This window comes from Lemur catta, chromosome 4 (assembly GCF_020740605.2).
Source record: "Lemur catta isolate mLemCat1 chromosome 4, mLemCat1.pri, whole genome shotgun sequence".
NCBI lineage: Eukaryota > Metazoa > Chordata > Mammalia > Primates > Lemuridae > Lemur > Lemur catta.
The window spans coordinates 68,741,382-68,768,612 of NC_059131.1; the positions used below are offsets into that span (position 1 = coordinate 68,741,382).

At 39.6% G+C, this 27,231-nt stretch overlaps 1 protein-coding gene across 1 annotated transcript; it reads left to right on the forward strand.

Annotated features, from left to right (window-relative positions):
• The first annotated feature begins 490 nt into the window (after window positions 1-490).
• CKAP2L (cytoskeleton associated protein 2 like) lies at window positions 491-27,231 on the forward strand. Its single transcript, XM_045550066.1, has 9 exons — window positions 491-573; window positions 2,568-2,634; window positions 3,997-4,048; window positions 7,976-9,210; window positions 12,964-13,171; window positions 18,484-18,639; window positions 22,120-22,183; window positions 23,792-23,960; window positions 26,030-27,231. Exons 1-9 carry the CDS (start codon window positions 531-533, stop codon window positions 26,253-26,255), a joined length of 2,220 nt encoding a protein of 739 aa, XP_045406022.1. The 5' UTR covers window positions 491-530; the 3' UTR covers window positions 26,256-27,231.

Below are 27,231 nucleotides of genomic sequence, written 5' to 3' on the forward strand. Positions count from 1 at the left end.
GATTCCTAAGACCCAGTAAGGAGTAAAGATACATATGTGCTCATGACGAAGTGCCTAACTCATCAGACTGTGGTGTTTTCGTTTTTGTTTTTGTTTTCATAGCTCCTGTGAACCTGAGTCTTAAGGGGAGGGAATCTGAAGGCGGCCTCCGTCACTCACTCCGCTTAGGGGCTGCCCCAGCGCCAACCCGGGCGGGCTCGGGCTTTACCCACACCTCCCCGCCGGGCGGGAAGCTCCTCGGAGCTCAAGGAGCGGCCTCGGGGGCGGATTCCGGGGCGAGCTCCACCGCCCACCGGCAAAGCAGCCTTCAAAGCTGGCGTGCGTTGCACGTTCTTCCAATCAAAGAGCTCCGGAGGAGGGCCCCGTGGGGCCAGGGCCAACCGCAAACTGCCTGGTTTTTTTGCCCCGCCCTCCCCTGCGTGCGACTAGCGAGTTTCAAACCCGCGGGAGCCAATGAGAGTGCGCGGACGCGGGCGCGCCGGCCCCGACTCCAGGCGCGGCCTTTGAAGAGAAACTGTCACAGAGGAGGCATGGTGGGGCCCGGGCCCAGGCCCGCCGCCGCTGCTGCCGCGGGTGAGTAAGACTGCGAGCGAGCCCCTGTTCCTTGAAGGCGTTGGAACACGGGAGGGGAAGTAGGAAGGCCACCGAGTGAGTTCTTCCCGGGGAAGTTGCCCGTCCGCTCGTCTGCCTGCCTTAATCTCCCCCTGGCGTTTCCGGGAGCCCAGGCCCCGGCCCCCGGGGACACGGCTGGGCCGGGGGAAGGGGAGGCTGTGCGCGGGGCCACGCCTCATGGGCATCTTCCCGGTAAGCCCTGCAGCGGCAGGTAAACTGAGGCCCCTTCCCCGGGGTCACACCACCGGAGGGAAGCAGCGCGCTCGGTCGACCCCCGTTTGGCCCCAGGCGGAGCCGGGTGTGGTCCTTTGTGTGCCCGGCCCAAGCTTCGACTGCTGCCAAGGGGCGGGGTCCGACCCGAACCCAGGTCTTCTGCCTCGGACGCGGAGCTTTTCCCTCCACACCTCTGGAGCCTGCTCTGGCTAGAAGTTAATTGATTAAATCTGCCCCCAAGAGCTAAGGATCTTGCGTTCCCTGACCTCTTAGATGTCCTGGAGCCCTTTCCTGCCCTTCAGAATACTCTTGCTCAGATGCCAGCTTCTCCAAGATGCACAGGATGGGTTTTGTTTCATCCATTGTGCCTGTTGACGTCTACTAGGTCCTGGTAGGATTTACATAACAACCCTTAAAGGTGGGCATTTCTGTCCCCATTTTACAGGCTCAGCAGCAGCAAAGTTTGCTATCTTGCCAGAAGTCACAGAGCTGGAACTCCAGCCCTCTGTGTCACACTCCTCAGTCCCTGCTCTCTACACTGCCTGGCATGGACCTAAGATGTATTTCTCCATAACTGTCTCAGAAAGATGCATCAGAGTTAGAGCGCAGAACACAGGGCAACTCGGTTCAGATAGGGTTAAGAGTAGTTTGGCACCTCTGCAGTCTTTTTTTAAAAAATCATTATTTAGTTTTAGCTTTTTCCAACCACCTGCTCTCCTCACTCGTTCCCCACCTATGAACTCCCATAATTCTTTTATTGACCCTCTCTTATGGTACCTAAATTTTGCCTTATATTGTAATTTTTGTTGTGTGTTTTGTATTTCCCCTACTAGATTGAAACTTCCTGTAGGCAGAAATATTGACTTTTCATCCCCTTTCAGCCTTGCATAGAAAGTCACAATGTTATAAATATTTGCCATGAGCCTCCATAACCTGGCATATTTTATCGTCTGTCCCAAAGGAAACCATGTAAGGGTTTATGGGTAAATATCATCTCCCTCAAAAAAAAAAAAAAAAAAAACATAAGACCAAGCTGAGCACAGTGGCTCACCCCTATAATCCCAGCACTTTGGGAGGCTGAGGCAGGAGAATTTGAGGTCAGGAGTTCAAGACCTCACTTGAGGTCAGGAGTTCAAGAACAGCCTGGGCAACATAGCTAAAAAAATTTAGCTGGGTGTGGTGGTGAGCACCTGTAGTCCTAGCTACTGGGGAGGCTGAGGTGGGAGGATAGCTCTAGTCTAGGAGTTCGAGGCTGCAGTTAGCTATGACTGTACCACTGCACTCTAGCCTGGGCAACAGAGGTAGACCTTGTCTCTGGAAAAAAAAAAAAAAAAAAAACAAGACTAGGCCTGGCCCACCAGCTCAGGTGGGCCAATAACATAATTTCTTCATGCAAAGCGTAGAATGTTGCAGCTGAATAGTAGCTATGAGCAAGTGCTCTGGGGTTAGATAAATCTGTTTTCAAATCCTGGCTTTGTCATGTATTAGCTGGGTAACTTTGGACATGTCATTTACCTTCTCTAAATTTCAGACTGCAAATTTCAGACACTCCTCATTGGATTAATGTATGGATTAAAAGAAGTAACACAAAAAGCTTAGTATAGGGCCTTGCATGTAAATGATGATGTTGATATTAACTTGAATGCAAATTTATTACAGAAAAGTGTCATCTTTTAGAATATTAATGAACTGGTTACAGTCTCAAACTAAAATTCTGTTTGTTTGCTTGCCTATTTTTGCAGAAGAGCGGCAGAGAAAGCTTCAGGAGTACCTAGCAGCCAAGGGAAAACTGAAGAGCCAAAACACCAAGTGAGTTTGTCCAGTTATGCAAGTTTTGTTGCCCTCTTTGTAATAGCGATTTAAAGCCTTTTTGAAACATAGCCATTTTGCTTTCAGTCTACTCAGATTGCATTGGGATCCTATGACTCAAAAAGAGGATTTCAGTCCAGGCATCACAAAAACCCCTGGGCAGTGCCTAGTCCATTGGCACAGATTTAAATGTTGTTGTTATGATAGTCTCCAAAGGAAGAAGGGAAGGTTCTACCCAGAATTACCTACCATGCTGGAAACTTTTCTTGTCCCTGTTTTTGTTCCTGGGAAAGGTGATTCTTGTGAAGGCAATTTTTGGTCAAGAAATTGAACGACCCAGATTCTCATGTTTCTTATTAAAGCAGGAGAGCCAGTTGCAATCAGTCCTCCATAGCTCCAGCCCAACTGCGCTCTTTGGTCATTCTCTTAGCATTTACTATTGAGGTGGACAGAACATGACCACTACGCTTTTATCTTTTGTCAGCATCATTTGTGATGTTATTTATCCCTCTTGCTTAGCATTGATGTATTTTCTCCCCAGTTGGATTGCTAAATTTTTATTTGAAAATTAATTTTTACAAAGTTAGCTTTCACTTTTATTTTACCTTGGATTTTTACTCACCTCTATTTCTTACATTAAATGAACCTAATTCATTTATTCAACAATTATTTGTTTGATAATATGCCTATCACTCTTGATGCTGGAGATATGACGCTTAATAAGACAGAGAGGTCCCTGCCCTCCCAAGGCTTATGTTCTGCTTGAGAGCGACAAACATCAAACAAGTCATGATCAAAGTCCCTGTTAGTCTAGCAATTGGTTTTGGGCCATGGAGATTGATTTCTTCTAAATTCTCTGTTCTCCTATCCTTTTTTTTTTTTTTGCATTTCCTGTTTCCCTAGCTAGATTTCATGTATGTCCCTGTTTTTTTTAATTATATTTCCCCCTGAAAACTGATAAAGATAGTATTTGAAGATACTTAAGGAAGTTTTTTAAAGAAGTTGGTAATGGTTTTATTTGGCATTGTATAGTGTCTGGCACATTACAATGTTCTAGGAATGATGTTTGAGTGAATAAAACTGTACAAATATGAAAGAAATACATATATCTCATTAATATTCTTAGAATGCTATGTTTATGCATAGAATGTCTCTGAAATGATCACAGAAAAAAATGGAGCAGTTGTGGTCTCTGAGAAGGAGAATGCAGGACTAAGGAAGGGATGAAAAGACTTTATTGAATTAATTTTGAATTATTTTACCATTATAGAAATTCTAATCATAATTTTTAATCACTGTACTTCCCAAGCCTTGTTTGGGATCCTTCTGTACTGATGATTAATTTTATTTTGTCTTTTATAGGCCTTATCTAAAAGCCAAGAATAATTGCCCAAATCTACCACCTTCTAAATCTGTAAGTAGAAATTATTCTTTTTAGAAATAGCCATTTTGCAAGCATAATTAGTAATAAAAAGAACAAAGATGTTAGTGACCTAAAAACATGTATTTCAGAGATATTTTTAATAAATATAAGAGCAGTTTGATTTAATAAGATATAGACTCATTTTTTGAAAAGTACAATATACTGTAGTTTAGTTTTGTAAACCAAAAAAACCTTAAGTGGACTTTGGTTCTCTTAATAGCTAACATTTATTGAATATTTACTGTGTGCCTGGCACTTTTCTGACTTACATTTACCTCGGTGAGTCCTCACAACCTTATGAGGTGTAGGTATTATTAGTAGCCCCACTTTACAGACAAGCAAACTAAGTCACAGAAAGGTTAAGTATTTTCCCCAGGTCACATAGCTATTAAGTGACAAAGCTAAGAGCCTGTGGTCTTAACCACTTTGGTATGCTGCCATGAAGTTAATTAGCTCAGTAGTCATTAAAAGAACACTTACATTGGCTCTTCCAAGCTATTTAACAAGTATATGCTTCCTAATCAATTCAGCTAGATTGTGTATAGAATGGTAAAGCATCCTGATGTACTTAAGGTTTCAGTGGAAGAAATTAGCCTTCGGAAAGGGGCACAAATTCTTCATCTGCAATAAAATAACCCATAAAAATCTCACCCTTAGTTTTTAAACCATAGTTTTATCTAAGTTCTAAAGTGCAACTGAAATAGTGCTGCCCAAAGTGAGACATTCTCACTGGTGGGAATTTTAATAAGTTTTAATGATTCATTCACTGAATCATTTTATCACATTTCAGTCATGTGAATATATGCATATATAGACATACATATGTTATGTGTATACTTGACATCGTTAGACACTGGAGAATAGAAAAATGTATATAAGGCAAAACTGATGCACAATGATTCAAACAGTTAGAAAGCACTGGGTTACATTTCTGCTTTATACAGATTAAGCCAGTGTAGCATGCAAGCTTAAGGAAAAATCTGCTAGAAAAGGGCCCTCATTCAGAGTTCCCAGAGGCTTCTGTGGAAACTGACAATACTGACTTCAGTAAATCATCTCTTAAAGGAGAGTGATACCTACTTTATCAGCTTTACACAGTTGTAAAAGTAAAAATGAAATAAAGAAGGGAATTACAGAATTTAGGAGAAACTAAAAGCAATATGCAAATAATAGTCATCATTGCAATTGTATTTATATAACACTTTTGTTACATAACAGTAACAGCTAACATTTGATTGGTTATTATCCAGGTACTGGGCATGACACTTTACGTGCATTACCTCAGTACTCAAAACAACCCTGTAAGGACGTTAGTCCTATGATTTAATATCCAAAGCAGTATACTTTTGAGAGCAAAAGGAGGTGTTGTTACTAATTATATTGGGCCAACAGGCATAAATCAAAACTATTAATATCTTGTGAAAACCAGGATATATGGCATGATAGATAGTGTTAGTATTCCCATGGACATTCTTTACGGCCTCCACCCATCTGCACCCAGATTCTTAAATAAACAGCATTTTGCTACCAAAAAAAAAAAAGTATTAGTATTCCCATTTTACAAATGAGAGGACTGAGGATCAGAGAGATTAAGATTAAGTACTTGTAAAAATTACACAGCCAGTAAAGGTCAGATCCAGGATTTGAACAAAGATTTTCTAAAGTACATTTATTGCAGTGTTATTAAGGAACACAAAAGTTTTTCATTTTCTGTTTCTATCCAGGAGTTTTAACACATTGAGAGAAAATATTTTTAAGTCACATATCTGATGGGGGTCTAGTATCCAGGATATATAAAGAACAGTCACAACTCAACAACTGAAAGACAAATAACCAAACTTAATAATGAGCAAAGGGTCTGAATAGACATTTCTCCAAAGAAGATATACAAATGGCCGATAAGGACATGAAAACATGTTCAACATCATTAGCTATCAGGGAAATGCATCTATTTCACACCTACTAGGATAGCTATAATCAAAAACTCTTATAATAACAAGTGTTGGAGAGGATGTGGAGAAATTAGAACAGTCATACATTGTTGGTAGTAATGCAAAATAGTGTAGTCACTTGGCAAAACAGTTTGGCAGTTTTTTCAAAAGTTAAGCATCAAGTTACCATATGACCCAGCAATTCTACTCCTACATAGAGACCCAAGAGAATTGAAAACATACAGTCACATAAAAACTTGTACATAAATGTTTCTAACAACATTATTTATAATACCCAAAAAATGGAAACAACTCAAATGTCCATCAATTGATGAATGGATAAACAAAATGTGGTATATCCATACAATGGAATATTATTTAGCCCATTAAAATATAATGAAGCATGTGGCTACAGGACATATGGGAACTCTCTGTACTTTCTGCTCAATTTCACGTGAACCTAAAACTTATCTTAAAAAATAAAGTTTATCAATTAATGCAAAGTAAAGAAGTACTGACACGTGCTAAAATATGCATGAATCTCGAAAACATTATGATAAGTTAAAGAAGCCAGACACAAAAGGCCACATTTTACATGATTCCATTGGTATGACATGTCCCAAATAGGCAAATTCATGGAGATATAGAGACAGAAAGTAGATTAGTGGTTGCCAAGGCTGCAGGGAGGGTAAAATGGGGAGTGACTGCTAACAAGCACTGGGTTTCTTTCTGGAGTGATAAAAATGTTCAGGAATTAGATAGTGGTGATTGGTGTACAATCTTGTGAATACACTAAAGTCCACTGAATTATATTTATTAAGATGATAAATTTTATGCTATGTGGATTATATCTTACCTTTTTTTAATGTACAAGAAAGCAACTAAAATAACATACATTTGGGAACTTTAATACCAACATCCCCACCTTTTCAGTAAGCAATGATGGAGAGATCCGAGGTAGATGTAAATGTTGGGGCTCAAGGAGTAACCCAGATATAGCTGTCATGGGTATACATCCATCTCCCTGTCTACTCCCGGCTCTCTCCCATTTCATCCCTAACAGCACCATACACACCAGTACCATTTCCAAGGTAGACACCTCCTTGCCCTTAATGGCAGATGGTTCTGGTTAAATTTTCTTTACACGCTCGCCAAGTGTACATGGTAATTTTTCACAATGTTGTCCATGCTCTGCAACCCACAGTGGTTTGCTTAATTATTTATGTATCAATTCTAATGTCCCTTCCTTAGTTTTCAAAGTTCTCTGTAACCTAGTCTTGCCTTTCATCCAAAAAGAAATCACATGACTCAACTTTGCTTATTGATAACATAGAATCTAACCTTAAAACCCTGTCCTGACTTCACAAATATGACTAACTTTCTGAGATGTTAGATGTTTATTGAGAGCTGTTCCTGCGTATCTCAGGACTCTCATCATCTACCACCTACCTATCTCCTTGTCTCCCATCTCTGGGGGCAAGACAGAGTTTCTTCAGTGATGCTGTGATGTTTACAAAGGCAGTGATTTTTTTACAAAAGATACTGTAGCTGTACAAAGTACTAGGAGGAACTTATTGAGAAGTACCCTAACATAAGTTAATTATGTATGTATATTTTCCAGGGTCCCTAGGAGGACACTTCACTGGGACATAATGGGCATTCAGCAAGTACTGCTCAACTGAGGCAAATTTATTTTTTGAACAGCAATTTATATATATATATATTTGCATATTCACTGCATCTCTGCTTGATTCTGTCAAGCTAAAATATTTTTATATATTAATATTTCTGATAGGAACTCAAGTTATAAAAATCACCTATTAGTGAGCCTTTCTCTGCTTTCTCAGGATTCAACTTTCTTAGATGAAATTCTAAAGAAAATGGCTAATTTTTTTCTAGCATGTGTTTAAACATAGTTATTTTTATCATTTTACAGAGTGAATTATTGTTATGAATTTTTTCTATATATTTTTCTTTGTCTTTTCAGACTATTAGACCCCAAAAGGATATTACCAACCGTGTTGTTTTGCCTGTCAACGATAAAAGGTCCGTTAGCATCAAACTCCAGCCCAGACCAGCCAATATTACAGGGTGCCAAAAGCCAAAGTTGGAGCCACCAAAACTTCTAGGCAAAGGGCTGATTTCAAGATATGTTTCTTCTAACTCAAACTGTAAGCCTTCTAGCAAGAGTCATCAGCAGCATGAAGCTGGATCATCCACTGTGGGAGAACTATCAAGAAAACCCATGGGGTCGCTTAAAATACAGGAAGTGAAAACTACAAAACAACAGGTAATAGATCAAGGAACTGCTAAATGTACAGACTCTGTGGACAACACTCATGTTGAAAACGAATCTTTGGATAAGTTTCTAAAAGAGATAAATAAAGAGAACTTACCCCAAACCTTATCAAATCCTGAGAGGAAGCCAGATCCTGAATTATGTACCATAAGTAAGCCAAAAACTAACTCTTCTAATCTAACCAAGAGCAATTTGGCTCCTAAACAAGTCGTGGGCAAAAGTTCAGTTAATAGTGTTGACAGAATTAATAAACAATTTGTTGGAGAAACACAAATCAGGATTCTGTCCATAAAATCACACCAACTCTTGAGAGGAACAAATCTTGCAAGAGCAGGAGAAAAACCCCCAAGGACAGTTCCCTCTTGCTTTAATCAGAGCCTTAGTAAGACTCAATCATCAAAGAAACCAGTGGTCAACCAGATAAAGGTAATTAGGAATAAATATGAAAGACCAAATGAAAGTAAGTTACAGTCATACCCTGTTGCTGAACAGAAAGTAAAACATACCAAACCCAGGACAGACTCCAATTTGCTTCAGGGAGGAAATAACAACAGACATCCAAACATCAAGCAAAATCAGAAATACACTCAACCTTGCTTTAGACCTCAAACATGTGTTCTGCAAAAATCAAAAGCCATGAGCCAGAAACATAATGTAACAGCTGGCAGCTATAATTCAGTTGTTCCATGCACCCCTAGCACAAGAGCAAATGGAACCAATGGTAATAAACGCGGCAACAGCTTTCAACAAAAAGCACACACTTTGGACTGCAAGTTGAAAAAAGCTGTTCCCCAGAACCATTTTCTGAACAAGACAGCTCCCAAAACTCAAGCTGGCGTCACAAACATAAATGGAAGAAGAGTCCCAAATGAGACCCAAATGAATCCAAATATTAAAAAGAAGGCAACTGTAGAGGATCGAAGGTACTTTGCTTTAATTCCAAAATTTTGCACCTTAAGATGATTAGGCAAGTTGACCATCAAGAATACTAGGTCAGGAAATAAGCTGTAAATAATGGCTCCTAAGTAATTTTTAGCTACAGCCTGACAATAAGATTTGAAGCAAATATAACAAGTATTAAGACTTGATAAAGCTAGGTGGTACACACATGCGTTATAAATCATTCTCTGTAATTTTTCTGTATGCTGAAATAGTTTATTTCTCAAAAAGAAATTGAAACACAGAGAATGGATGAGTTGAGTAAGAAATCAGGGTTGCAGGCCAGGCATGGTAGCTCATGCCTATAATTCTAGCATTTTGGAAGGCCAAGGCAGGAGGATCACTTGAGGCCAAGAGTTCGAGACCAGCCTGAGCAATATGGTGAGACCCCGTCTCTACAAAAAATACAAAAATTAGCCAGGCACAGTAGCATGCACCTGTGGTCCCATCTACTCTGGAGACTAAGGCAAGAGGATCATTTGAGCACAGGAATTTGAGGTTGCAGTGAGCTATGATGATGCCCTTGTACTCTAGCCAGGGGGACAGTGAGCCTCTCAAAACAAACAAAGAAAAAAGAGGTTGCAGACTTAGACTACTTATTCAAGAAATCCCTGCAGCAATAGAACAGAGTAGTGAGTTCACATAGCTAAGAAGTAGGAAGATAGTAGTCCCTTGTCAAGCAGACCAGTGATCTAGTTCAAAAAAGAAGTTAACAGGAAAAAGGGAATGAAGCTTCCATGAGTCTCACCAGGCCAAGTTTTGGAAAATAAGCTAAAGCAGAGAGGAGCAGTCAGTTCAAATACCGAGTTCAGATGATAGAAATCAGGATCTCAGGCTGCTGGGGTGTAATGTTAACATACAGGATGCTTGAAACTGAGCCAAATGATTGTGTACACTTTCCACACAGGACCAGACATAGTTCTCATAATGTGGGTGAGTCTCCTAAAGGGGGAAGCACATATGTATACCTTGTTGGAGTAGAAAATCAGGAAATTCCTGACAAGGGTGAAGGGAGCATGTAAAATTAGATGATTGGCTAAAAACTGTAGCAGGATGAAGTGAGGTTTTAGTCTCTGGGTACAGCCCTGAACACCACCAACAAGCTCTTTGCCCTCCTGAAGAGACAGAAAAACACAACTTAATTCAGGGTGATGTGATCAAGAGGGTAGGGCTAGAATGGCTTCTTTAGATAGAAGGGTCGGGGGAAGTACTTTCAACTGTGATAGCTGAGCTGAGACCTAAGCCTGGAAAAACGCTGGTGACAAGAAGTACAATCCTGAGCAGAAAGAAAAGGGAGTGCAAAAACCCTGAGCTGCTGAATGAGGAAGTCAGGGTCCCTGCCCTAGAGCTCATGGTCTAGATCAGACAACAGAGGATTGGTCATAAGACAGTGTGTTGCATGTTAAACATGTTTGATTACAAACGGGAATGAGTCTGTAGAGGGATAGAGTCACTCATTCCCCAAGTGTTCCTTCAGGGCCTGCAATGTGCCAGGTGCTAGGGGATACAGTGGTGAGCGTACAGTCATAGTCTTTACCCTGTGGAACTTATTATTTGGTGGATATATGGAAAGTACTAGGGGGGCAAAATTATAGCATTGAGGTCCTAGGAGTAAGTTGGCTTCAGAAAAGAAAAGTTCTCTTCATTTATGATTAGAAGGAAGGCTAAGGAGAGAGGAAGAATGCCAGGAACATACAGGGAGCACATGCTAGATGTCTCAACTTCTGTCGTTAAGTAGGTGGTTACAGTGAAGGTGAGGAGGGAGTAGTTGGGGCTGAAATAAGCACAGTATGGATTGTGCTCTGGAGTCAAGGAGAAAAACGAGAAAGTTAATAGTATTCGTGCATTCAAAAATTAGTTAATGGCATTCTGGAAAAAGCAAACCCATAAGGACAAAAACCAGATCAGTGATTGACAGGAACTTGGGTTTGGGTGTGGGGTTGACGGCTAAGGAGCGTGAGGGAATTGTTGAGGATATTGGAATTGTCATATATTGATTGTAGTTATGGTTGCATGTTTGCATTCATTTGTCAAAACTCACAGAATTGCACACTAAAAAAGGTGAATTTTACTGTATGTTATAAATGCCTGTTTGTGCTAAGTACTGTGCAAGGTACTGGACCACCAAGATTTCTGCCTTTATAGAACTTGTATTCTAGTAGAGGAGACAGAAAACACATCAATTAAATAAAACAGGATAATTACAGATAATTACATCTTCAAGGAGGTGTCATTTGAGCAGAGGACTGAAGATGCAAGACAGGAATGAGCTTGGGTCTAGGAACTGAAAGGATGCCAGAGCTCCTGAAGGAGCGAGAGAGAGTGGTATGACATGAGGTTGGAGAGAGCAAGGTAGTAGCCTTTCAGCCATGGAAAACATTTTGAATTTTGAATTTTATTCCAAGAGCCATTGGAAGTCCTTGACAGTGACAATCTGGCTTACATTTGAAACATCACTTGCTGTGCACAGAATGAATTTAAGGAAGGGTTGGAGTGGAAGCAAGGAGATGAGTTAGGCTGTTGCAGCATTTCAAACAGTGGCAATGGTGTGGCTTGGGATGGTGGTAGTGTGGATGGAAGCACTACTGACCATACAATGATGTGTCAGATGTCAGGGAAAGGACGGAGTACCCACAGACAACCCCTGGATTTGGGCCCTAGCAACTGGGTAGATTGGGGTGCTATTTACCAAAGTAAGGAAAACAAGGAACAGATTTGGAGGTGAAAATCAAGAAGTTTGTTTTGGACAATATTAGATTTGAAATACCTGTCAGACATCAAATCAAAGTTATCAACTAGGCAGGAGGGTTTTATAAAGTTTGGGGCACCAGGGGGAGATCTGGCCTGGAATGTACATTTGCAAGTCATCAATAATAGTAGCTGTAATTTTAAAAGCCAGGGAGCATTCAAATGCTTGGATCTACATGTCTTGGTGTCCCCCCTCCCCAAAAAGCAGTTTATTGCCAGCTTAGAAGCAGGATTGGAGAACATGAACAGTGGGGGAGAACAAAGATTAGGACTTGGTGCCATCAGAGACCAGCTATTTAAGAAAAGAGCCCTGAAATTATTGATCTAGTTTATGAAAGAAAGGGAGTCATACAGGGTCAAGTGAGGACTACGGAACCGGCCGGGCATGGTGGCTCACGCCTGCAATCCTAGCACTCTGGGAAGCCAAGGCAAGAGGATTGCTTGAGGCGGGGCCAGGAGTTTGAGGTTGTAGTGAGCTACAATGACACCACTGCACTCTAGCTACTGGGACAACAGAGCAAGACTCTGTCTCAAAAAAAAAAAAAAGAGGACTAAGGAGCCAAGAACCTACGAGGAGAGAATGCAGGCTTGGTGGGTCAGGGTTGAGTGACAGAAAGCTTATGATGGGAGAAATGGACTGCTGAGTTAGTGATCTCAAAGATAGAGGGATGTCTCAGAAAAGCAAGTGTCAGGTAGCATACCATGAAATGAAAACTTTCAGAGAAAAATAATGAATAATCACAAAGTCAAAGAGTTTGAAGACTGAAGTGCTGGCCACTTGTAATCTTAGTACTCCTGGCATCTGCCTTCTCACAGGTGGGAGCAACCTAGTGCTCATTTGTAAATTGTTTTTTAATTCCATTCTCCTGATTTTGTCTATAGTTGATGTGTATAGTTATGGTCAATCTATACATATTGTATACTTTAGAAGTTTGACTATATTTAAGCAAAAAACTAAAACCACCCCTCCTCCTTTAATTGAATAACAGGAAACAACTGGAAGAATGGCAGAAATCTAAGGGGAAAATCTATAAACGGCCTCCTATGGAAATTAAGACAAAAAAGAAAGTAATAGAGGAAATGAATATTTCATTCTGGAAGAGCATTGAACAAGAAGAGGAAGAAAAGAAAGCACAACTGGAACTGTCCAGTAAAATTAACAACACTCTGACAGAATGTTTGAAGCTCATTGAAGGGGTGAGTGAGAAAGATAAGCTAGAGCTTTGACTCAGAGTCTTGGAGGTTTTAAACATTTTTCTTAAATATGGTATAAGGGAGATAGCCTTTGTCTAAGCAGAAATTTAGCTGCTCTATTAATATAGAATAATATGAGCAATAATGACATGCACTTAAACAGTGGCTTTGTATGCCAGGTGCTTTCGTAAGCACTTAACTTACGTCATCTCACATAATTATTATAATGACTATTACTATGCCCACTTTAACAATGAAACTGAGGTATAGAGAACTTGGAGAACTAACCCAAATAATCTGGCTCCAGAGGGATCTAAAAGGAACTTTGCCTTCTTCAGGTATCAAGGTTCAAAGTAACATTTAACATTTAGGTATGAAACTGAAGTCAAAAGGCAAGTTCATATATTAAGTTGGAATATCCTAAATGCTCTGATTGGCTAGAGCCTGTCATTCTTCCAGACAGTGTTCATGCATGTCCATATAGTATAGGTACCTAGAAAAATGAAATATGTAGCAGTTTTTTGTGAGTTATAATTATTTCACATTTATATATATGTTCTTTGGTTATCTTTTCATGTGTCTTCCTAGTGTCAATGTTATGCTGACTGTGTCAAATGAGCTGGGTATTTTCCTTTTTGTCCTATACACTGAAAATAGTTTGTGTAACATGAGAATTTTTTTTGAAGATGTAGTAAAAATTTGCCCATAACATCATTTGGACTATGCTTCTTTGGAGGATAGTTTCATGTATATATTTTCAATTTTTAATATGGTCATTGGTCTACTTTTTTTGTATTTGTTTTATATTTCTTGAGTCAAGTTTAGTAAATTTTTTACCTTTTTTTAAAATTAGACTTGCCAAAGATTTTTCTGTTTATTAATCTTTTTAAAAGCCTTTTTTGGAGTTTTATTGATTTTCTCTTACATCAATATTTGCACCTATTTTTAGTTATTGTTCTTTTTCTAGCTTTTCAATTGAAAGCTTAGATCATTTAAGTCAGTCTTTCTTATTTTCTTATAAATATGTTTAATGCTATAAATTTGCCTCCGAATTTTGCTTTTTTCATATGCCTCAGATTTAACTAAGTAATGCTTTTTATCAGTCAGGGTCAAATCAGAAAAACAGAAATCACACCAGGTATCTCAATCCAAAAATGTAATTAGTTACACAATGTCTTATGTGGGTTCTCTAGAAGCAGACCCTAAAGAGGAGGATCTGTGTGAAAATAGTTTATTAGGAAGAGACTCTCAGGGAAAACTGGGAGAGAAGTGAGGTTGTAGGACCAAGAAGGGAAGGATGCCAAGCAAGATGTGGCATCAAGCAAGTTTATGGAGGGTACCTTTGCACAGTCCCACAGGGGAGCTCTATAGACTGTGGGTCGTATCTCTGAGTCCTCCTCATCGGGGACAAGGGAGCTGCAGTATTAAAGCTTTTGTGGGCATTTGTTAATGGCTGCCGCTTGGGGGACAAGAATTCCCGGGCACTTCTGACTCTCTGGGCATATACAAAGGAGGCACAGATGCTGGCTGTGAAGGCACACTGTGAGCCTGTGTGCACCAAAATGGTAAAGGGATCAGAGGGGACGCAGGTGCTGCACAGTAACATCTGCTACCCCCAGGGCTGACAGCCAAAAGGAACGTGAGGTAATTACTGCAGAAAGCAGCTGGCGCACCCACTGGGCCTAGAGTAACAAAGAGAGATTGGGGGTATCAGAGCCTAGAAACAGCAAAGGCAAACCCTGGTGGAAATGGGACTCCAACTCTAAGGAGGGTATACTACACAGTGGGTGCTGCACTGCAAGAGCTAGACAAGGGACCATGCAGGGCTAGGAGTCAGACTTTGAGGAAAGGATGCTATCCATTTGGTACTCCTGCCTCTGAAGAAGCACAGTGAGGTGGGAGTGCCAGAGAAAAGGTGGAGGCTAGAGTCAACTGTTGCTGCCAAGGTGAGGGACCATTGCTAGGGTGATGAAAGCAAACGGGAAAAAGCAAGTTTCTTCTCCGTTCTCAATCCCTGTAGTCTAGTCTCCCTCTAGTGCCCCATACTGGCACAGCAGCTGCTGTCAAAGCAGAAAATGGTTTACAAACTTCCAGCCCCAGCATCACAAAGCAGAGGATAAGAAAAGGTGGATTTGGAGCTAAGAGACAATAGCTTAATAACTGACATAATATTCTCATTATTCATTTCTAAGTAGTTTGAGATTTCCATTTTGAGTTCTTTAACCCAAAAGTTATCTTAGAGAGTATCTTTTTAATTTCCAGATTTGTAGATTTTTTTTTCTGGCTTTCTGTTAATTTCTAATTATATTACATTACTGTTGGTGAAGCTGGCCTGTATGTATTTTGCTGGATAGAATTTGTTGAAATTTTCTTTTTGTTCTTTTTTCTTTTTTTTTGAGACAGAGTCTTGCTTTGCTGCCCAGGCTAGAGTAAGTGCCATGGCATCAGCCTAGCTCACTGCAACCTCTAACTCCTGGGCTCAAGCAATCCTCCTGCCTCAGCCTCCCAAGTAGCTGGGACTACAGACATGCACCACCATGCCCGGCTAATATTTTCTATATATTTTTAGTTGTCCAGCTAATTTCTTTCTATTTTTAGTAGAGATGGGGGTCTTGCTCTTGCTCAGGCTGGTCTCGAACCCCTGACCTCGAGCGATCCTCCCGCCTCGGCCTCCGAAATTTTCTTTGTGATCTTAATGTCTGATCATTCTTGGTAAATGTTCCAAAATTATCTTAAAAGACTATGTATTATATTTGTTTACATGATCTGTGTTGCTTTCTGTAAGAAATATGCCAAAGTCTCTCACTGACACTGGGATTAGTCACCGACAATTTCTCTTTGTATTTCTGTCAAATTTTACTGTTTTTCAAAGCTGTGCTGTTAAGTACATAGAGATTCATGACTTGCTTTGATTTCTCTTTTGTCTGATTAATCTTGCCTCAATTGCTTTTTGTTGTTAGTGTATGTCTGGTAGATCTTTTTCCATCCCTTTATTTTTAAACCTTAGTGGATTTTGACTTATTTTAGGTATGTCTCGTCTGAATGTGTGCAGTTAGATTTTTTAATCAAATCGGAAACTCTCTGCTTGTAAAAAGCAAATTTGATTCATACACATTTATTGTGATTACTCATATGTTTAAACTTATGCCTGTCATTTTATTTTATAACTCAATTTACATGAATTGTTTTTTATTTTTCTATATTTCTGTATTTGATCTAGTTTTCTTTATTTCATAGAAAAATTTGAAATCAAAATTAAATGACAGGTGTAAGTTCAAACATAATTGCAAGTTATATATCATGTTTTTCTTGCAGTTACTTTTGTTTGGCTGGAGAAAATTTCTAATTTCAAATTGTTTTCCCTGGAAATTTTAAGTAACTGCTTCATTTTCTTTCTGGCGTCTGGACTTACTAGTTTATTAAAGTGTCATGTCAATCTGATTCTCATTCCTCTATAGGTAATCTTTTTTTTCCTCTTTGGAAGTTTTTTTTTTGTTTGTTTTGTTTTTGTTTTTTTTTTGAGACAGAGTCTTGCTTTGTTGCCCGGGCTAGAGTGAGTGCCATGGTATCAGCCTAGCTCACAGCAACCTCAAACTCCTGGGCTTCAGCGATCCTGCTGCCTCAGCCTCCCAAGTAGCTGGGATTACAGGCATGCACCACCATGCCCAGCTAATTTTTTTCTATATATATGTATTTTTTAGTTGGCCAGATAATTTCTTTCTATTTTTAGTAGAGATGAGGTCTCGCTCTTGCTCAGGCTGGTCTCGAACTCCTGACCTCTAGCGATCCACCCGCCTCCGCCTCCCAGAGTGCTGGAATTACAGGCGTGAGCCACCGCACCCAGCCCCTCTTTGGAAGCTTTTAAGATTTGTTTTTTTAATCCTTGGTTTTTTAAGTATTTGTTTCTTAATTCATCCTGCTTAACTCTCTGAGATCCTTTTAATCTGAACAATTGTTTCTTTGTTCAGTTCTTGACAGTTTTTCTTCTACAGCTGCTTTCAGTGTGTGTTCAGCTTTGTTCTCTTTATTTTTCCTTACAGAAATTCTCATAGCTGGATATTGGAATTACTCTATAGTAGATATATCCTCCAGAACTCTAAATTTTTCTTTCATACTGTTCATTTCTTTGTTCTATCCCACTGGTTTTTGGAAGAATTTTACAGCTGAATTTTCAGCTCACGTATTATTCTTCCATGGTGTCCATGCCACTGTTTTGTCTGTCTGTTGGTTCTTTTTCATAAGCCCTTTCTAGTCTTAGGATAGTGGTATTCTCTTTTACCACTCTGAAGATATTGACTATATTATTCCTAAAACTTATTCTTCTTTCTCCCTCTACTGTTTGCTCCATTGTTCATTCTTGTTTGTTGAGTTTTATGCCTCCTTCACATAGTGTTGGTTTTCCCAAGCATTAGAGATTCTCAGCTGTGAGTTTACCTTCATGTCTATCCTCATCGTGAGAACAGTAGATGGCAGTGCTTCCCCTTCCTCCTCCATGTCACTGCCCTGCTCTGGGCACAAGCCAGAGGGGGACCAAACCCGTGAAGCCACATCAAAGTTCCTTTTTGTGGGATTTAACCCTCTTCATATACACCTGCATGAATCCTCAGCACACATATACACCCCTGTGACCCCTGCATGTCTGTGTTATTCTTCATATTGCTGTTAAAGTCATATAGAAATTCTGGTGACTATTCAGTGTTCACATTATTATGAATATGAAATGTGAATATGTTAGAAATGTTGATTAATCTAGGGGTTTTTTTTGTTTTTGCACCACATAAAAATGAAAAACAGGCCAGGTGTGGTGGCTCATGCCTGTAATCCTAGCACTCTGGGAGGCTGAGGCAGGAGAATTGCTTGAGGTCAGGAGTTTGACACCAACCTGAGCAAAAGCAAGACCCCTAAAATACTAAAAACAGAAAAATTAGCCAGACATCGTGGTGCACAGCTATAGTCCCAGCTACGTGGGAGGCTGAGGTAGGAGGATCGCTTGAGCCCAGGACTTTGAGGTTGCAGTGAGCTATGATGACACCACTGCACTCTACCCGGGGCAACAGAGCGAGACTTCTATCTCAAAAAAAAAAAGAAGAACATATTCTTTACCTTCAGCTATAATAAATGTTTTTCTGTTTGCTCTCACATAACTCTTAAAATTTAATAATCAGTGTCATTCTACGTTGGTAAAATTGAAATTTTTTAAAAGTTTAAAAAAATCAGTGATCAGACTGATTTCTGCATACCTGATGTAATAAATATTAGGAGATTTGAGAGTAATAGTGAAATAATAACTACCTCGGGTATTTTCTTTTTTCCAGGGTGTACCTTCTAATGAAATACTTACCATATTGTCCAGCATTCCTGAGGCTGAAAAATTTGCTAAATTTTGGATCTGCAAAGCAAAGTTGTTGGCAAGTAAAGGCACCTTTGATGTTATTGGGCTATATGAAGAGGCCATTAAAAATGGAGCGGCAGTAAGTATCTGACTTGAGTGAGTGACTTCTTAAAATTCTCTTTCATGTGAGTTCTCTGTTATTTGCAATGTGGTGATTATATAACGTAGTGTTAAACATCTAATTCACTTCGTACACTTATACATGGAATATGAGTACAGTGTGTCCTTTATGAATATTTTAATTAAAATAATTTTTTAGAACACAGGATTACATGTAAACCAATAGAATCAGTTTTCTTATCATGTGACTGTGTCTCACTTAGCATTCATATCCAATACTTACAAAGAACCTAAAAATATATTAAACCCAACACATCAATATCTATAAATCAGTAATTCAGAACCATTGCATTAAATAACTTTTAATTCTAAAACCTAGAAAAAACCACTATGTATGCAATTATTTTTCACAAAGACTGCATCAAGTAGTTTTATAATGCTTTCCACTTAAATGTCATTTGCATGTCATACTCCATATTATATAATACCCTTTTCCATAATTTTTCAAAATCAGTTATGTACATGCACATAGTTTCAACAGTTTAATAGTTCAGTAAGTTGCATTCAATAAGGCCTCTGCCTCCCTCCCCTCCCATTACCCCTGTCCCAGAGCAAACAGATTATTTTTATATTAGCCTGAATAGTTTCAGAAAACATGCTTATGCTGCTGTTTCTTGATTTTTGGTTTTTCAAAATAATATGTGGACTTCCAGCTATGCAGGATGAGGATTTAACCCTCTTTCACACACACCTGCACAGCTCCCCAGCACACATATATATATATACCCCTGTTTATCACCCTTGCAAACCTTTGTCACCCGTTACACTTCCATTAGAGTCATACGGAAATTCTGGTCACTATTTAGTGTTCACATTGTTATGAATATGTAAGAAATATATGAATGTGTTGAGGCATGTAGTATATACTGTAATTACTTTCCCTTTCAAGCACAACTTTCGACTTTTCCTGGAAATAATTATTGTCAGGTTTTGCCTTTGCTTAGTTTTCTGAGTATTTATTGTATAATTAATTCGCAAACTCTTCTCTAATTGTCTAAGTTTCTCAATACTTTCAAAGCATCAGATATTCTATTGATTTCCCTTTCTTAGAGACCTTTCTCCTAGACCCTTCTGGTTTATTCCAGGCTGAACAAGTCATCAGCTGTCATTCTGGGATCTCTTTTAACTACCACCCTCAGATTCCCTTGTTTCCTAGAGCCCATAACAAGTTTTCTTCTCATATTGCCTATTTTCTGGCCGGGCACGGTGGCTCATGCCCTTAATCCTAGGACTCTGGGAGGCCAATGTGGAAGGATTGCCTTAGGTCAGGAGTTCAAGACCAGCCTGAGCAAGAGTGAGACCCCATCTCTACCAAAAAGAAAAAGAAAAAAAAAAGAAATGTTAAAAAAAAAAAAAACCCACCGGGCATTGTGGCTTACACCTCTAGTCCCAGCTACCCAAGAGGCTGAGGCAGAAGGATCCCTTAGACGCCAGGAATTGGAGGTTGCAGTGAGCTATAGTGGCATCACTGCACTCTACCCAGGGCAATGGAGTGAAAGTCTGTCTCAACAGAAAAAAAAAAAGAAAAAAAAGGCAACTATATTGCCTATTTCTCTCCAGTGCTTTTCTTTCTCTCTTTTTCTTCTTTCTTTTCCCTTCTTCTCTCTTTCTCTCTTGTTGTTTTATTTTGTTTTGTTCTCTATGGTTCACATAAGACTTTACTCACATATTGATGAAACTGGGCTGTTTGCATGTATAAGAGGTGGGTTTGAAAAAGCTTATTAAAAGCTCCAGACACCCAGATGGGGTTTCACCATAGGGTGAGTTGCCTGAGTTAATTGGTTGGAAAACCCTCAATATCAGTATCTTTGGGTCTTTCCTCTTAAACTGTTCAAATCCTCTAGCTTCCTGGGAGCTAGAAACCAGGCTGCCAACATTGTGAGGGAGAAGAGAGCTGGGAGTCTTAACTCTCATAATGCAAACTTTCATTTATCCCCTTTTTTCAGTAGGCACCTCACCCTCAGTCTTGCACAGTGTCCCCCAGAGACTTGGATAATATATCCCCATTTTCTGTTAGGATGAAGAGGGTCGGACACAGTCACCAGGCTTCAAGGAGTTCAGGGTGCAGGGTGGATTTGGAGGTCTGACTGCTTTTTGAACAAATGCTCAAGAGTCCTCCTGATTTAGGCTCCACCACCTGTTCCTGAGCCTTTCAGAGGCCCTGTGGTGTTTCTCAGCCACACTGCCAGCTTCGGATTCGGTGCTCTCAAGTTGGTCAACTTGCTTACCTCTCTTCCTTCTGCATTGCAGCTTCCAAACTCTTGTTACCATTTCTTCTCTCCTGTGCTTTATGGTTATTGCCTCTTTTAATCCGTTTATTATCGTTTAAGTATATTTTCAAGCGTGATTAGAAATAAATGGGTATTCAATCCACCATCTTTAACCAGAAGCCTATAGAAATGTAAGATACATTTGATGAATGTTTTATATAATTGAGACTCTTTGCAATGTATTCTATATACATTTATTCCCATTCATTACGCTTAAGGTATAATTCCATTTTAGATTTTATAAAAATGTATGAAAAGCTTTGCTTTTATCCTCTATTGTCAGTTTATATCTATTTATTTGATACAGAGTCCCAGGTCAGGAAGACAAACCTCCAAATATAATGTTCCTATGGGAAAGTATAGTTCACTTTATGATATTCTTCTGCTTAATGGCATGGTTTACATACTTTGAAAAATGAAGGCTTTCTCACATAATTTTATCAGAAAATTACTTTTCTGTAAAAGTTTTTTATTTTTCAAGGTATGTTATATTATCGAATAAGAAAGGAAAAGCTGGGGGAAATTGCTCAAAATGCTAACAAAAATTGTATTTCAGTAATGGGATTATGGGTGATTTCATTTGTTAAGTTTAACCTATTGTTCAATTTTTCTGTAATGAGGTATATGACTTTTATAATAAAAAACAAAATTGGAGGCCGGGCACTGTGGCTCCTGCCCATAATCCTAGCACTTTGGGAGGCCAAGATGGAAGGATTGCTTGAGGCCAGGAGTTCAAGACCAGCCTGAGCAATAGTAAGACTCCATCTCTACAAAAAAATAGAAAAAATTAGCTGGGTGTGGTGATGCACACCTGTAGTCTCAGGTACTCTGGAGGCTGGGACAGGAGGATCATTTGAGCCCAGGAGTTTGAGGTTGCGGTGAGCTATGGTGACACCCCTGCACTCTAGCCCTGGTGACAGAGCAAGATCCTGTCTCAAAAAAAAAATTGAACTAAAGTGTACTAGCACTTTAACCAAAATTTTCTCTGTTTCTTCGTTTTTCTCATAAAGCTTTAAAACTGAAAAGCTAGACAAGATGTACATAGAGCTAGATAAGACATTTAAAAAGGAAACATTTTTATTATAAAAAGTTTAATTGATGTTAAATTTCCTTAGCAAATTTTTTCCATGAATGTTTTTAATACTGTTCATATATTTTCTTCCTTTCAGCCAATACAAGAGTTGCGAGAAGTTGTTCTTAATATTTTGCAAGACCTAAACAGAACCACAGAAGGTACTGTTATTTTTGTATTTACATTCATTTCTCCTAGTTGTACAAATAAAAATCATACAGGAACATGTAGGAAAAAAAGAAAAGAATTATAAGTCCCCTGAAATGGCTCTCACTCCTTCGTTTCCACGTCCTGGCCCTTTCAACCATTGTCATCAGCCGATCATTTCTGGTTTTTTTGTTTGTTTGTTTTTTTAGTTTATTTCAAAATTTAAAGGGTACAAGTATGTTTTGTTACATAGATGAATTGTATCATGCCCAAGTCAGGGCCTTCAGTGTACCCATCACCAGAATAATGTACATTGTACCCAGTAGGTAGATTTTTTATTGCTATCATTATAAGTAAATACACTGCTCAACACTGAACAAAGGTTGTTTTCACCAGAACAGCCTAGACTAGAGTGTCCTGCTTCCCCAGAATCCTAGGTTAGAGAAGACAAAGAGCTCTTTATCAGAAGAGACTGAGGCAAAAGGGAGAAATGCCTTGGTTTAAGTTACTTGTTTAATCATAATACAGCCACCAACACTCATCTATATTTGATTAGCCAAAAGGCTGAGAAGCAATGCCCAACACTCATCTAAATTCATGTTATCTCTTTAGAAATAGCCATCTCAGGAATCTCTTCACTTTGTTAGCCATATTGTCATTGGTCAGAACCTTTAGAGGACTCTTCTATAAGAAATATTGTGCCAAACACAGTTAGTGACATTATAATTGCTTATGATACTTGATATATGAATGGAAAGAAAAAACAATCTATCTTTAGAAAATAAAATGGATTCCTATTATCTTAGAGGGTGACAAATCTTTTTTCTTTAAGAGTAGATTTTGCTGGGGAAAAATCAGGTCATGTGGAATTAATCTAAGTAACCCACTACTTTTAGGAACAAGGTCATAGAGTACAGTAGATAATACTCACTGGTAGACTTGCTGGGGATGAAACTGCAATTCAGATGTTTGGTTATACTATATGACAGTGTTCTTCAAAGGAATGAAAACAGAAAACAGGAATTCATACCATTACTGCTTTTTGATCCTGTTGACTTCCCTTAGGGTCTTAGCTTTGCCTGGCCACAGTGTTTGCCTGGCACCGTCTGATTTTCTTCCTTTCATTTTGGTTGTTAATGTAGACATTTTTCACTCCCTGTCCAAGGTAATAGCTATGTGGTCATCCCTGGGCAGGGAGGGGTTTGGGAGGTCAAGTGAGTTAACCCTAGTAAGTCAAGACAATTGATTCAACATATGATGTAAGAGTAGAAGACCAGTGATTAGTCCCTGAGAGAGCTGTCTTGAGAGTGAATAAGAGATGGAGGTGTGTTCAGACTATTGAAAGGGAATCTTCAACTGTCTAGACTGGGCATTCAACCAGCGTTAGGAGGGTAGCCTGATACAGCAGGGCATTGCTATAGGGATTAGCAGGAAGAATGAGTTATAAGCTCCATTTCAAATCAATTACTTCTTATTTAGTATAAAAGTCCATGAAGATCACTGGGAAATCACTGTATGTATTACTTTTTCATTTAATTGGTTTTTAGCTCAAGTGTTAAATTGCTGAATCTTAACTTTCCTTCCTAACCTTGCACACACATGAATTATTTCTGACTCTCTAGTTGCTGAAATGAATATAACATCAGTGGAAGAACTGGATAAGAAGATGGAATCTGTAAAGTCTTGTCTTTCTCCAAAAGAGAATGAACAAGTTATAGCAACACCCCAAATAACCAAGGCAGAACAAGATAATTATTCTGGTATCAAATTACAGATTGCTCCAATCCCTAGGTAAGCAAACTGCAAAGCAGGCTTTGTGTTCACAGACTTAATTCTAGTACAGTTCTCAGTTTTTCCTTCACAGATCCAGGGTAGCAGCAGTTTATAGATAACTTCTGCTTCATATGTGGTCCAGGCGGCCTAGTCCATCTTTGGCATTTAGGAAGGAGCTGAGGGTGAGGGGAGGTTGGAACTATTGACACTAAGGTCTGTGTCTTCTCTCTGCACACACATCAGCCCCTCTCCCACCACCCATGATGAGACCTGACCTGCAGTGAGGAAAGTGCTGCCAGGGTCAGGAGGGATACTGGAATGGATTCACCCCTCCCTCCTGGAATCGGTCCTACCTCTTAACTCCCATGTGTCCTGTACCTGCGGATCCCTCCTGCCTTTCCTGTGAACCCTGGCACAAATGGGGGGAGGGCACAAAACCCCGAGCAGGGGCAAACTAGCCATAGGAGAGAAGGGGGTGGTGAATAGCCCTGTAAAAACAGGGAGGGAAACTGACTATGCACTAGTCAGAGACTGCTCATAATATCAGAAGCATTTTGTTTTTTAACAAGAATAAGTTTAATGCAGAATCCAGAGTAATTTTAGGAGCTGTATTAGGATGTCAAAGTCATTTTCTAAAATGTTAGTGTAGCATCATTCTTCTCTGTTCATGATCTAGAAAGGAAAATTCCAAACAAGAGCACTAGGATAACAGTTCTGTATTTCAGTTCCCTGGAAAGCACAGCTGGGCCTCTGCCAATCCTGATCTTCTCTCCCAGACATGCCATTTCCCCATTGCAGTCAGCTCATGGGTAGATGAAAACAGGCAGTTGATCTGGAAACCATCTCTTAATGGCTCTAGAATTTATTATGAGAGCTTATTAGCAGACCTGCCTGCTAATTTTACTTAGGCTAATGTAATCAGTGGTTTTGTGGATTGTGGACTGATTCACTACATAGAACAATCTCTGCATCCTGTCCTCCAGGCTACTTTTTATTGAAACACATTTACAGTTTTACAAGGAAGATGCCCAATTTGTGCCAGTTTCAACTGTGGTTTGGTCTGCCATCTTAAAAGATGCTTTTTGAATAATTTAGTATCAAAGTTAGAAAGAATCTTAGAATTTATCAGTTCCAAACAAACTTGGGATTAGGCCCAATTTCCTTAAAACATGTCAACTCCTTTGAAAGTTTATAGATTAAACAAAGACCGACTACCAAGTAGTTAACTTCAGATAAAAACCACATTTCACACTTCATTCAGTAAATCCCTGTGGTTGCACTATCCAGGAGCAGGTAGACACAACCCAGTACATTCTGCAAATCAGGGAAAAGCCATCTTAAGAGCTGCTTTGGGCCGGGCGCAGTGGCTCACGCCTGTAATCCTAGCACTCTGGGAGGCCGAGGCGGGTGGATCGCTCGAGGTCAGGAGTTCGAGACCAGCCTGAGCATGGTGGCGCATGCCTGTAATCCCAGCTACTCGGGAGGCTGAGGCAGTAGGATCGCTGAAGCCCCGGAGTTTGAGGTTGCTGTAAGCTAGACTGACGCCACGGCACTCACTCTAGCCCGGGCAGCAAAGCGAGACTCTGTCTCAAAAAAAAAAAAACGCTGCTTTGGACATATCTCTTGTATCAACCTATTTTGAAATGTCTGTTATGTTTCATTATGGAATAAGAAACAAAAAATAATAGGCCGGGCGCGGTGGCTCACGCCTGTAATCCTAGCCCTCTGGGAGGCCGAGGCGGGTGGATTGCTCAAGGTCAAGAATTCGAGACCAGCCTGAGCGAGACCCCGTCTCTACTAAAAATAGAAATAAAAGTTATCTGGACAACTAAAAATATATATAGAAAAAAAATTAGCCGGGCATGGTGGCGCATGCCTGTAGTCCCAGCTACTTGGGAGGCTGAGGCAGTAGGATCGCTTAAGCCCAGGAGTTTGAGGTTGCTGTGAGCTAGGCTGACGCCACGGCACTCACTCTAGCCTGGGCAACAAAGTGAGACTCTGTCTCAAAAAAAAATAATAATAATAATAATAAAAAGAATTTTTTTTTAAGTTATAAGGTTTTAAATATATCTCTTGCTCTCTCTCAGAATAAATGGAATGCCAGAAGTGCAAGACATGAAGCTTATCACTCCTGTTCGGCGATCAGCAAGAATCGAGCGAGCAGTGTCCCGCTACCCAGAAATGCTCCAGGAACATGATTTAGTAGTGGCTTCTCTTGATGAACTATTAGAAGTGGAAGAAACAGAGTGTTTTATATTCCGTAGAAATGAGGCTTTGCCTGTAACATTAGGATGTCAAATCCTCGAATCATAATTTCTTAAAGCTTTTTTTAAAAAGATGTTTCACAGCTTTTTAAAAATTCTCTTGTGTCTTCTCTCCATGAGATAAGAAATTCTCTTGTCCAAGTAACCTGGAAAAATATATGTAATGAATGGAAAGGCATCATGGATGCAGATGGACTCTGAGAACTTAGGAAAAAATTCACTGGGCTTACTCTCAAATTGTATATGCCCATGGGAAAGTCTTTGGTTTATATGTTTAAGACTACAGTTTGCCACAGTTTTACAGTATACATAAATTTTAAACTTCTGAATATTAATTTACCCCACAACTATGATAAAATTTTGCACTTTATTGATCTACTTTAATCCCAGCATAGTTATTTTTTATAAACAGAAGGTTGGTGCCGCAATATGACGGACTTTCTTTTCTGTATCCACGTAAGCAGAGAGAGCAAGGAAGATCTGAGCTTTGAAACTAGTTTTCCAGGCTCAGTGAAACGTGACAGACAGCCAGATCAAATCCTCTTGTTTTACAGATGAGTTTATACTAGCTATGCCTTTGCTCAGAGGTCACAAATGACATGTGTGATCTTTGTCTTCACCACCATGTCCTTGTAAATAAGGGGTAATTCTTATCCTTTCTGTGCCAGGTCTCCTTAAATGAAGCACAATCCTGAATTGGGGTGGTCATCTAGCTTTTTATATCCAAACCTAATTTTGCATTTGTTATTCAGAAACACTTCAAGTGAAAACAAAAGAGGACAGGGGAGAGGTGTGGGAAGGGGACACTTGCTTCAATTCTTTCCTTGGCTAGGGGTAGCTGGCCTGAGAAGGCAGTGTGAGTCCCAGAGACTATAATAAGTTGCTTTTCCTTCTCCTGGGCAACTGCTCTTGGAAAGGCAAAATCAGAGTCATTATGTAAATACAATGTGTAGGAAAATGTAGTTAACACATTTTAAATTTTAGCTTTCTTAACTAAAATTAAAAAAAAAACAAGTTTTTGTTCA

What these genes read in the sequence shown, in the direction of transcription:
- CKAP2L (XM_045550066.1), top strand. Translation starts at nt 531, where the DNA reads ATGGTGGGGCCCGGGCCCAGGCCCGCCGCCGCTGCTGCCGCGG. An exon ending in ATCTACCACCTTCTAAATCT is followed by an intron (nt 4,049 to 7,975) that starts GTAAGTAGAAAT and finishes TTGTCTTTTCAG; the next exon opens with ACTATTAGACCCCAAAAGGA. An exon ending in GTTTGAAGCTCATTGAAGGG is followed by an intron (nt 13,172 to 18,483) that starts GTGAGTGAGAAA and finishes TCTTTTTTCCAG; the next exon opens with GGTGTACCTTCTAATGAAAT.